Here is a 13,869-nt window from a genome sequence, read left to right on the forward strand (position 1 = left end):
CATTTTGTGTTCTAGCATTTTTTTTTTTTTTACATAATCAGCCCTATTTTTAGGAATGCAATGATGCATCTCTGCTTGTGACTCACGCCCTTGGCAGAGGTTGTAGATAAAACTTCCAGGTCATAGATGCATAAGTTCAGTCATCATAACAATGCAATTTTCAATCCCCTCTGATCCACTTGAACGGAACAAAAAATAGGAGGCATTACGTTTTGAATGCGTCTCGTACATAATTATTTTAAATAACATATTGGATTTAGCTTGCCAGATGTTAAATCAGTAAAAAAACAAAAGGAACAGTAATAATAATGGTTGGCTGCCATTGCAGGGATGGCTTTCTTTGAGTCACACACCGTTAATATGTGCAACAGAGAGATGAAACTTTCAGATCATTAATATATGTTCCGTCATTATAACAATTCAATTTAGTTTATTCAAGAAGAATAAAAAATAGGAGGCATTACTTTAGGAACGCTGCTCGTACTTCAACACAAAATGCATGCGAAAATATAACTTAGTTTTTAGAGTGGGTAATGTTTGAAAAAAAAAAACATTTTAATTCGTCTAATTAGTCGTCATTATGTAACATACTGTGGACGTGCGTATGTAAATGCGTGCGAAGTGACGTCACCGGTCGGAAAATGGACTATAAAAAAGAAAAAGAGAACAATCATGGGAGAGATGTGGATAACGTTCGCGATCACGTAAAGAACGCTAGAGTAGACGATCAAGTGAGGGACGTCATCGTAGTAAAGAGAGAATGAAGAAAATAAATGTTGATGCTACAAAGAGCAAGCGAGTTTGATTTATTTCCTATTTTTTGTTTTGGTCTCCTTTGCTACTGAAGCTGGACACAACGTGTGTTGGCTTCCGAACGACGTTACAATTAGCAATTAACTGAATACGTCACTTACCCTTTTAGCGATTTAGTGTATTGCTCTCTTGTAATCACTAGTGCTGGAACAATTAATCGGAATTGGAATCGGGAATGTAAAAAATCGAAACTTTTCGAGATATCGGAATCGGTCCCGGAATCCAAAAAATGCGTGACTATTTTGGGGATGCCCAAAACGATTCTTTTAATTGTATAAAACGTAATTGTTAGTACTAATGATACATTGATAAATATTTACTGATTTTAAACGACTAGTAAAACTAAAAGCTATAGAAGACTGCAAGTGTTCTTTTCAGATTTGCGAAAATATATGCACATATTACATAGCTTATTACGGTAATCTGCAAATAAAACATGAAAAAAATAACAACACCTCTATAGGTAAATATTTGGAGATTTTAAAAAAAGAATCGGAATCGGTAATTGTATCGGAATCGTGAATTTGGAACAGGACCGGTAATTGTATCGGATCGGGAAAAATATTGGAATCGTCCCATCACTAACAACCGCTCTCTAATATTGCTTGATATTTTTGTGAGCGTTAACATACAGAGTGATTCTTTCTTTGTCTCCAGTGTTGTCATCTATATGTATTTATACGCACCATAGACACATGAGTAAAGAAGATGGCAAAATTTTAGTCTCTTTACTTCTATATATATATATCTGTTCCGTCTGCATGCTTCCCTCCGGACTACAACTTGGATGTCTTCAAGTCTAATGTTAACAAATTCCTAATGAACCGCCCCCCTAATTAAACACTTCATAAAATCTCCTCACTAACGTAATGTACTTGCAATAACCCTTATCCCTGAGTGGCTTCCGGGCCTTGATAAGTGGTGATCACTGTGTAAAAAAAAAAAAAAAATATAATAATAATAATAATAATAATAATAATAATAATAATAATAATAATAATGATATAGAAGTAAATAAACTTATTTTAGTTATTCAACCTGGATGTCTTAACAGATAGGTTATAATTTATCAAGTGCAATCAATGTAGAAAAACGGGTCACGAGTACGTTTACTACATTATAATAATAGAAGGGAAAGATAATCATTTAAAACCAGACTAAAACATTAGCGGAAACCTGCCGATTCGAAATAAATCACAGGCTTTGCTTGAAGATTAGTTATTGACAACTGACGCATGGACAAGCAGACACACAGACTCATCTTTTCTTTATATATATAAATGTTAATACCGCTAGGTCAACAATAATTTTGGAATGTCACTAATGTGTGGTCATGAAATAAAATATGAAGTTTAGAAATATTGTTTTAATTGCTTAATGTCGTCATATATATATATATATATATATATATATATATATATATATATTACTAAATTTTTAGTATCTCTCTTTCTTTCTCTCTCTCTCTCTCTCTCTCTCTCTCTATATATATATATATATATATATATATATATATATATATATATATATTATAGCAATTAAGCTACACAGAATTTTAGAGATTAATCCTCGTGAGAATTTATTAGGCCATTGCATGGAATTGGTCGATCAATGAAAAGGGAGCAATTACAGGTCAAGTGAACTTCTGTCTGATAAACGTGCGACCATTGGTTACGATAACTGGATGCGCGAATAACAAAGAATTGGCTAACTAACAAACTCATCACCACGTGGATATATAAAAACTTGCAGTAACATAAATTACATGCAATAGTTGGGCGAATCCCTACGAGGATCAAACACGGGAAATTCCGCGTAGGTTAATTGGCATATATATATATATATATATATATATATATATATATATATATATATATATATATATTAGGAGTTACTAGCATATATATATATATATATATATATATATATATATATATATATATATATATATATATATATATATATAACGTAAAATTCATCCTAAAAAGTAAAAATGAAGTAAAAATAAAAACACTAAAAATAAAAAATAAAAACGATGCGATTACTTAAATGGGATTAACTGGCAGTTGCCTCCCCTTTTATAGAACTCTCCGGTCTGGAAGAGTTATAACGCTAATATTTATCTTTTAACGATGCTGACTGATACATAATAAATGTCGATGAAGAAAATATAGAGAATAAAATCTGGTAGGTTGTCCGATGAAAGACTTTTCGATCAACTGGCAACAGAATTAGCTACACCGCGAGATGTGAGAGAGGTCCAACGGTCCTATCTGAAAAGATACAGACGAAAGAACAAAAAAAAAAAAAAAAGCACTATTATTAAATCGCTTCAAAATGGCTAATCTGAAAATGAATAACAACATAACAAATAAACAAAATCATGTAAAACCGTTTTTACCCGAAAAGAAAATCTGGAAAATATCCAAACAAGTCGAATTCTAACCAAACAAATTCTTATAACTAACATGGAGCCAAAGTTTTTTTAAAGGTTAATACCTATATTTTGCTTAAGTTTAGCTGTGAATCATATACATTGAAAAGAAAGCCACCGGAAGGATAACGGCATTCAATCACAAGCACTACAAGAGGATCCTGCGAATACCAAGAACTTAGTGTGCTCGCCGGCTTCACATCAACATAGTTAAACGATATAAGCTCTCGTTCCATAACCACTTTAAGAGACACCATCGGAAGGATTTAATAAGGTAATGGCGTCGAGTGCTACCACATCAACAATGAAGGACGTGTTTGAGAGTGACGTTCGGGTCGTTAGAGATCATTGGTCAACTCGCCACTGATCACGACCGTCTCAGATTTGCAGTGTTGATTGCGACATAAGCAGACTAGGCTGACTGACTTTACAAACTGTTTTTTTTATTTTTATTTTTTTATTTTTATTTATTTATTTATTATTATTATTATTATAATAATAATAATAATAATAATAATAATAATAATAATAATAATAATAATAATAATAATAATAATAGGTAGGGTACAAGTCAGATCAAGAATATTAATTATGTTTGTTATCTCCGCTATATACAATTATGTCAGCCGGATTTACAACTTCAAACCTAAATAAGATCACTGACATCGATATTCCATTCTGTCTAGCCAGTTTGTCTTCTTTTCTCTTCTAGCATGCTTTTTTGCTTTATTTTTGTTTCGAAACAATGTAATTTTAAAAGTAGTTGAATTGTTTTTCCTGGACTATAAGATGAGTAGCACATCACCGTATGATTCGGACTATTGTTCTCAGCTGAAGTGTTATTTTCACAACGTTTTGATCGATGAACCCCCCGGCCTTCTTCAGGTGTATATTGTCGAACTCGGAAATCTTTCTGTCAAACTTAGGAAACTGAACGAAATGTCGAACAGAATCCTTTATTCAATCCACAGGGGTAGCATGCTCTCATTTCGTCAGCCATGACTGGATAAAAGTCCTAAGTAATTCGTAATTGTATTTTAAGTGTCGCCCGCACTGAGGACTGAACCTTCAACATCCAGAAGAATGTAACTTTACAAATGAATTTTGTCAAATCCATTACCCACTACGACACGGTTTCGATAAGATACATCTGAAGAAGATCGGCGATCACATCGACCGAAGCGTTGTGGAAATAACACTCAAGACGAAGAATGCAAATAATACGAAGCGAGGAGCAGTTCGGGAGTTACATCCAAAATCGTTAAAGGGCAGTGTTCGTTCTTTATTACTAATTATTGACTGACGCACTTGATATAATGCCGAGCGAAATTTGAAGCAGGGCGAGAACAACTTTTATCCTCTCCATGTCGAATGTAATGTTTCGGTCGATGTAACCACTGGCTTTCTTCAGGTAATATCAAACATATTAGAGCAGAAGTACTTAGCGCATTATTATCTTGTTTTTTTTTTTCACTTTTGCAAGTGTTTATGTCACGCTCCACGTAGTTGCTTATGTCATGTCACGCTACATGATTACATCATCAGATTTACGTAGCATAGGAAACATTGATGATTTTTGTTTTCATTTCAAGAGAAATCTCACTTTCAGTAACTAAAAAAAAAAAATCAAATTCAGTCTCATTTTGACTATTTGACACATATATCTATGGAAAAACTAACATTTTGTGCATGCCATAATTTGAAAAGGATTATCGTAATTTAATACAAGATTTTTCCAAAGGTTTTGGGTCCTGGATATGACCTTAAACTATATTCAGTGGTGAGGTCCCAGCTTGAAGGCTTTGATGAGTGTGGGGCCACCCTTTAATTGTCATTGCTCTCAGTTCCACTCTGACCCGGAGTGGTAGTACCTGTTAGGGTCCCAACTATGGGTTGAATAGAAACCGACTTGAAAACAACAAATATATTCTATTAAAAAAAATTTTCTTCAAAATCTTTGGATTCGGCATTAAATAACCTGAAAAGGGTTGATATGCCGTAAAACAAAAACAACCAACCAACCAACCAACCAACCAACCAACCAACCAACCAACCAACCAACCAACCAACCAAAAGTTTTGAATTGCATCAAATAGGTAGCATAATTCACGCAGATTACACACACACACACACACACACACACACACACACACACATTTTGGCAGCAAGTCCTTACTCAAGCACGTCTGATTGAACAAGCGGTCTTTTTTTCAGCTGGTAGTTGTATAAAATGGCGTCCAAAAGTTGTTGTGGTTTATCCATATTCTTCTCAAGTGCTTTCTATCGGTGCATCCGATTATCATAAGGAGTGGTTGTTGTTGTTGTTGTTGTTTTCTTTTTCTTTTCAACAACATGCCAGCCGAAATAAAAAAGATATCCAGGAAAAGCGGAAAAAATAATAACTCTGTCGTGTTCAATCGGACGTGCTTGAATACACACACACACACACACACACACACACATATATATATATATATATATATATATATATATATATATATATATCACGTTAAAGGTATTCAGGAGTGATAACTAGGGCTAAGACAACAGCATATTCTTTTCATTGTTTTGACTCTCGAGTGTGTATCCGTTAATATCTTATATGCTTTTATATAGAGTGATGTGGTTCTCGGTTGATTAACTGTGTTTAACTGTGTCTGTGTCGGATATATACTTGAGAGTCTAAACAATGATAAGACCATTCTGCTGTCATAGCTCTAGTGATAACTAATGAATTTAACAAGATCATTAAGAGTGCTCAATAAAAAAGAGCAAGATATATTTTATTATCAGGTAGTTGCATAAGTTCCCGCCGTTTCATAAAATTTTTTGTTCTAAAACATATTTTAATATTTGCCAAAGTGTTATGTATTAGGTTGGTACCAAAATAATGTTATTTTTTTACGGCAAAAGAAAATATCTCTCTCTCTCTCTCTCTCTCTCTCTCTCTCTATATATATATATATATATATATATATATATATATATATATATATATATATATATATATATATATATATATATATATAAACGACATTATTTTTGTACCAACTTAATATCATTAGAAAACAAGTCTTCTGTTCTACAAGATAATGGTCATAGTCTTTCGCTCATATAATTTTTTCTCGTTTTTCAGAACCGTCAAATGGATTGTCAAGAACTTAAAAAAAAATCACGTTTTTGACATTTCCTTCTTTAAGCCTTTAATCAAGGTTATAAAGCGAGTGGTGTAACCAAAGATATGTGTGCCGTATATGGAGAAAACGCTATAGCTGAGAGAACTTCGAAACACGGTAATTTTGACCTCAGTGACGCTCTTTGTTCCGGAAGACCAATCAAGATAGACGAAAACCAACCCAAGGCTCTTTTGAAGGAAGTTGACTATCAAACGTGTAGAGAATTAGGTTAAAAGATTACGAGTGATTTCGGGGCAATTACATGCCACCTTCAGTCGATTGGATTCACACAAAATTTGGATCATGCGTCCCACATGAATTTACTTTTGCTGTTGAAATTCTTTGATTTTCTTAAAAAAATGTCGGAAACTTTTGTAAGAACCTAATACTATAAATAAATTTATATGGTCACGACACGCTTATGTTTCGGACAAGTGGTCGGTTAAAACCAGAGGTTCTCGTTAGGCGATTTAATAAATCATTGCTTTCCTTAGCAGAAGCCAGTCCTCATATATATATATATATATATATATATATATATATATATATATATATATATATATATATATATATATATATATAAATAGATAGATAGATAGATAGATAGTGTGTGAGTGTGTGTAGTTTTAGTTGGAGAGGACCACAGCAAACTGTTAAAAAATAAAAAAAATAAGAGGATAATATTATATTATATAATATATTCCCGTCATGTCGTCATTTTCGGATGGTTGTTTCGTTTTCTAAGACAGACAGGCATTCTGTCAAACGGACGTTTTGTTCTTTGGACATTTTGTCCTTCGGATTAAGCGATGAAATTGACTCTGAAATATTTTTCATTTTAAATTACAAATGATTACCTTGAAAATAAATTCGCTAAAATATAGTGATATTTTTCAATTCTTCATTATACTTCATCGATAAAAATAATGAAAATATTGATTTTATTCCAAAAAATTAAAGTAAAAAATGCATAGTTTGATTAATGGATTAAAATAAGTTAAATGTAATAAGTTTAATTTGACATTTTAAATTTAATTTAACATTTATTATTAAGTTTGATTTATTCCATATATCGGCAATATAAAACATCAACCTGAACCTAAAAATACCCTTTTCCTTGAAAAACATCACCGGCCAAAATGTCCGTTTCCCAAAACATCGTGTGCGCGACTCGGTCTGCAACTTAAGTGGACAACGAATAGTGGATGCCAGCCTCATCGCGTTTAAGTCCTCATCGTTTTTATTTTAAAAATGATACAGTCGATACGTTTCTAGCAAAAAGCTGATTCGATTTTAAGAAATAATGAAATGTCATTTGAAAACGACCATGGCAAATACTCACCGGTTGTTCATAAGAGTTAAGAACTCCTCGCGGGACTTGGGGTCCTCTCTTAACACCCCCAACATTGTGCTGGTGACAGTCTTACTGTTCAGTTTTTGTACTCCTCGCATTACCATACACATGTGCCTGTTAAGGATGAAAAATTGAATTTAATTAAAAAAAATAAATAAATAATGATGTGCCCATGTTACTCCCTTGTTGCATTACATATATATTCCATAATTCATAATACGTTCAACAGTTTAAGATTTGTATTTAAATTTATCGGACTACTGTTCTCGTCTTGATTATCATTTTCACAAGGTTTCAGTCGATGTAACCTCCGACCTTCGCCAGGTGTATATTGTCGAACTTGGAAATTTGGACGGAATTACGAACGGAACCCTTTATTTACTTCACGAAGGTAGCATTTTTTTTTCAATTACATTTTCACCCCAAACAAGGCACATTGCCACTGTGGTGTAGGGGGCTACTATCAGGGGCAGCAGCTACTGGGACACTATGTTGGGATTTGGGCAGCAAGATGTCGCTTCACGTTACACTTGAACTTCTGCATGTCAGTACAGTTGGGGAAGCAGGGACCTGGAATGGAATTCCAGAGTCTAGCGGTTCTGGGGAAGAAACCACTGGAGTAGAAAGATCTTCTACATCTAGGGATCTCTACTGTGTGGGGTGGGATTTAGCTGCCTGTCGGGTTTGTCGAGGGTGTCTACATCGTGGGGACACAAGTGTCTGCAGTTCGTCAGAGCATTCACCATTAAAATACTTGTAGAACAGGCAGAGGGATGCAACGTTTCGTCGATGGGACAGAGGCTGGAGTTTAGATGCCAGTTCAGGGCCTATCAGATTGGCGACTATCTTTTGAACCTTGTCTAGGAGCGAGAGACTAGCAGCAGATGCACCAGCCTAAATGTGACAGCAATACTCTATACATGGGCGAATGGTGGTCTTGTAGAGGTACAGGATACTTTCAGGTGTCAGTAGTTTTCTAGCATACTCTCGTTCCGTCAGCCATAATTGAATAGAAGTCCTAAGTAATTCGCAATTGTATTTTTCGGTCGTTCACACTGAGAATTTAACCTTCAGTAAAATATCCCTTCACCATTGATTTTTCCAAGTACTCTAACCTTGCAAGAACCTGTGGCGCAATGCTTAGAGTACTTGATGAATCAATTATAAATCAATCAATTGTAAAAGTGATGTTCAAATCAATTGTAAAAGTGATGTTCAAATCAATTGTAAAAGTGATATTCTCCTGAAGGTTCAATTCTCAGTGTGGGGGACCGAAAAATACAATTGCCAATTACTTAGGACTTCCATCCAGTCATGGCTGACAGAACGAGAGCATGCTACCCTGTGAAGTAAATAAAGGGTCCCGTTCGAAATTCCGTCCAAATTCCCGAGTTCGACAAGCTACACATAAAAGAAGGTCGGAGGTTACATCGACCGACAGGTTATGAAAATCACACTTAAGATGAGAACAGCAGTTGAATGAATCCAAATAATACGAATAACCAAGCCTCATCTAAAAAAAAAAAATCAGAAACGTAGTTAACGATTTTATCAAGCACATACAAATTATTGACGGTCTCGCACACATACACCCAAACACACAAGCGCGCACACACCCACCCAAACACACACACGCGCGCGCACACACGCACACATACACACGCCGATCCTTAAAAATTTATCACAATATATGGCTTACAATTTGATGTAGGGCACTCATTTTCTCGATTATATCATTTGTATCCTGTTTCCTGTTTTGTTGGGGGGGATAGATGCGAGGTTGGGTGGACGCAAATTCTTAATTTTTAATAATTTCTTAATAAAAAGCAACTTTATATATGAAGAAATTTACGAGAATGAGATGCGGAAAATTCTGTGTATCTGACTTGCTATCTTTTCATAACTTACTACCCAGTTCAACTCATATGTTGAGCACTATTGAAGTAAATACTAGTAATCGATCCATATATCTCCTTTAAAAATTTCATATCGATACTTAAAATGAAACGTGTTTACATTTACAAGAAAAAAATGTGCCTGTGTTACTCACCGTGTTGTCTAGAATCTATATTCAAAATAATCCTTTGATTAATTTAGGCGATTACCTCTATATTCGCTACAGTAAATAGGTGTGTGAATAACAAAGAATATGATTGGCTAACTACCAAACCTAGTACTACGAGAATATATATAAAAACATGAAATAACATTGATTCCATTTCTGGCCATGAACCAAATTGATCGTATTTAGCGAAGTTAAAGTTTCAAAGGGAGGGAGGGTGGAATATGGGTATAAGAAAAAGAGGAATGGGAAATATTATAATTTCTCTGAAGGGAAGGGAATTGGTACTTGTTATGATTTAAAAAGTATACAGGATAGGCGAGTGAAGTTAGGGGTAAATGAAAGGTTGTAAAGACTGATGTTAGGGGATGTTGGTTCATAATCTGGATACAACTTACAGAAAATTAAATTTCATTTATCATAAAACGCTGAGATGAGAGCATTTCAGAGGTTCTAACACTTTTGATTTATCCAATTTTATAATATAATTCACCTTTAGAAACGTCAACTTAGAAAACAATTACCCATCAACTTAATATAAATTAACAATAGAAGAAACTTACCAGCTACAATTGCACAAAATACTGCTTTTCGGTTAATTCACACCAATTTTTTGCCTGCATGGATATCAAATTATTCGAAGGATTTTTCAAAGAATTATATCACTTTGATAATGATGGACTACCAAATATGCTAATTAAAAACCGTAATTAATTCTTGAATATATATCACTATTCTTTGAATTTTATAATGGTTTCTGTATATCCATTATTTAAACTTTTTACAATATTACCTCAATTTTAATTTTCAACCTATGTGCTAATAAGTAAAATTCATAATTACCCATATCTATTTTGCTAATGAGATCAGACATTTATTGAAAATCCATGGGTTAAGGAAAAGAATTTAATAATTATCTGCACGCCTTTGTCAAACAATAATTTTAGTTGTAATTCTAGATAATTAAACTTAAAACGTCCATTTATGTTATTGATCTATCTTGCATATTCAACTTTTTTTTATCTGCCTAGGATTGTCTTTAAATATTGAACTAATATTTATTTGAACTTTACGTTTACAGTATTATACAATCTGTATTCTTATTGCACTTCAATATTCATATTTCATTTACATAATTATATATTCCATATATATATATATATATATATATATATATATATATGTAGACTTATATGTAATATACTGAGTTCGTTTAATTCAGTAAATTTTCATATATTAATAGGTTTTAAGTCAAAAATGGTTAACTAAAGGATTAAGCTACAAAATTATCACATTTCATAATTGAACATAATTGAGCATTAATATACTGTGTGTGCAAAATCAAGACTTCAATACAAGGTGTTGATGGCAACAAAAATTGTATTTCATTTTACGTTACAATTGTTTCAATGTCTAGTTCGACAATTTCAAGCATTATATAGTTTGAAAATTTTCAGAAATCAGCATTTCTTCAGACTTTATGAATAAACACACTTTAGGCAATGTAGCATTTTTTGAATTTCCATAACCACACCCAAGGTAAATGTTTCTCGCATGCTTTTCCCGTTAGGGATCCCCCCCCCGCATTTTTTTCTTTCTATTCAATATATATATATATATATATATATATATATATATATATATATATATATATATAACTTTATATATGAGAAGGAAAGTTCTTTGCAGTTGTAGAAATAGACGAATTCTTTCCATGAATGCCTTACAGGTAGAAACAAAAGATTTGAGCTCAACTGATCATACAGGAAATACTGATATAGAAGGGGATAGAAAAGAGAACTGATTTCCCCTCCACTAGATTGGAAAGTCGCGTGTATAGACTGTTATAGACTCGTGTCGTTGTCCTCGACCAACATTACTTAACTATGGATACGACCACTCAGTCGTTCTTGTTTAGTTTTTGATAAAGGTTTATTTACAAGGAGAAAAAGAGTTGCACAAAATATCAGAGAGACGGTTTACTTTCGAACGCACTTCCTTATTAATATAGTTCTAAGCAAATTCATTCATATAATACTAAACACACTGTTGGTTTGCCCATTCTTCCAGTTTTTTTACGATGATAAGTTTTTGGTGTCATTTTTTGAGACTTTTGGGCTATTTTTGTACTTAATCTAAGAACACACCCAGACACAAAGAACATTTGTATAATATTTCAAATAGATCGGTCGAGTCGTTTCGGAGTCCATATGGAACTCTCTATAAGTGCCTTATATATATATAAGTCCATATAGAACTCTCTATAAGTGCCTTATATATATATATATATATATATATATATATATATATACTAGCAAAAGTTTCGCTAAAATTATTTCAAGTAAAGAACATTAAAAACTATTTAAAAAAACATGAATTGAACTTTTATTGACTATGGTAACATTTATTTCTAATTCTTTATTTATTTTTTCGGGTAGTGGTTTGTTGGCTTTTCTGCTAAACACTCTTACTAAATAATATCGAGGCAATATCAAAAAACAAAGAAACAAAAACAGTTTCGAAAAATAATGAAGCTTTACTTACTTTAGTAAAATAATCCAAAACAGCAAAATGGGATATTAAAAAAGTAAACACGTAATTACTTTAGTATTTTAATGCAAAGAATCGATATAAATATGAATAAGAAGAAAATGGCACTCTTTTCAAGCAGAACAGCTTCGTTTCAGTTTTACAGAATTGAACGGTGTAGTATTACGCCGTCGGATTCATGGTTGTACTATTGTAATGTAAAGAACACGCAGAAAGGGTTGTAATCAACTGAATTCCTTCTGGTACACTGACAAAAAAAAGCTTAAACAGATATATAAATAAAAATAAAAAAGGTTATGTAAATGTTTTTAAAAAGACACGTAATCAGGATTTTTTCCTTGTTTTGACACGATAACAAGTAAGGTTCTTATTTTTTTTATTATATATCTATTTATTTATTTTCGAAAAATACCACGTGCAAGTAGAGAAGGGGAAAAAAACAGACTTATGCAAAATTTATGTCGAGAATTGTCTAAAGTTTCGACTTTTTTTGGGGGGGGGCTTTCACTTTAATAAGAACGTGAACTTATGAGGTGAATTTATTCGACACAATATGATTCAACTAAAAATAAATAAATAAAAGCTAACGTTAATTAAGATTAAAGTTAAGGTGTTATTGTGGACCCTCATCCCTTTAAAAAAACCTTGTTAAACTTTGTGACATATTTACATTCTATGGAGGTCAGGCGCGAACGAACACCCAATAATTTTATTATACCACATTTCTTCAAGCTGAAACATAATTATCAAAGTATACTTACGCAAATAGATATGAAAAATCTTTTTTTTAAAGTTTGTGCTATATTTCCATGGAGTACAGGCGTGAATGCAGATCCCACAATTTTATTATACCATCCCTATTTAATTTGAAACATACTTACCAAAATATTCTTATGTACATCTATATCAAAAACTCTTGTAAATGTTTTTTTTTAATTATTGTATTTCCACACTTTGGGGGCCAGGCGCGTACGCAGACCCCACACTTTTTATGAACCACCGTTCTGCCAGATCAAACATACCCATTCCTGATCCGCGATACATCTTCTATCATTATATGCAATCAGTTTTTTAAAGTAGTCAACCATATAGGAGCCTATTCGTGACCAGACACACACACAGACACACACACAGACGTTCAGCTTTATATATATATATATATATATGCGAAGTTGTGTTTCTTGTCGAATTTACACTACGTCGAATTTACGATTTAATATTTTTTTTAAGAAAAAGTAGTCTTTAAGCCTACTTTTTCTTTTAAAAACAATATTAAATCGCACTTTTTAATGTACTCATTTGGTAGCGACGAAATAAATAATAACTTATTTGTATATTCCTTGAAAAACGAACATTTGTTAATTAGTTATTCATTTTTATAGTTTCTTCTTTAATTATTAATTTTTATAGTTTCTTATTTAATTATTTATTTTATAGTTTCTTATTTAATTATTTATTTTTATAGTTTCTTATTTAATTA

General features: G+C 32.6%; 1 protein-coding gene across 1 annotated transcript in view; it reads right to left on the reverse strand.

Annotated features, from left to right (window-relative positions):
* Positions 1 to 2,854: 2,854 nt before the first annotated feature.
* LOC145243948 (GTP cyclohydrolase 1-like) overlaps positions 2,855 to 13,869 on the reverse strand; it is a 301,952-nt gene continuing 290,937 nt past the window's right edge. The window contains exons 6-7 of the mRNA XM_080107076.1: positions 7,766 to 7,891; positions 2,855 to 3,086 (exon numbers count right to left, since the gene is read on the reverse strand). Coding sequence (XP_079963202.1) covers positions 3,083 to 3,086; positions 7,766 to 7,891 — 130 coding nt within the window. The 3' untranslated portion in view covers positions 2,855 to 3,082. The remainder of the gene's footprint in view (positions 3,087 to 7,765; positions 7,892 to 13,869) is intronic.

Source organism: Euprymna scolopes, chromosome 22 (genome assembly GCF_053919585.1).
Source record: "Euprymna scolopes isolate OS-2025 chromosome 22, ASM5391958v1, whole genome shotgun sequence".
In the NCBI taxonomy this organism is placed as follows: domain Eukaryota; kingdom Metazoa; phylum Mollusca; class Cephalopoda; order Sepiida; family Sepiolidae; genus Euprymna; species Euprymna scolopes.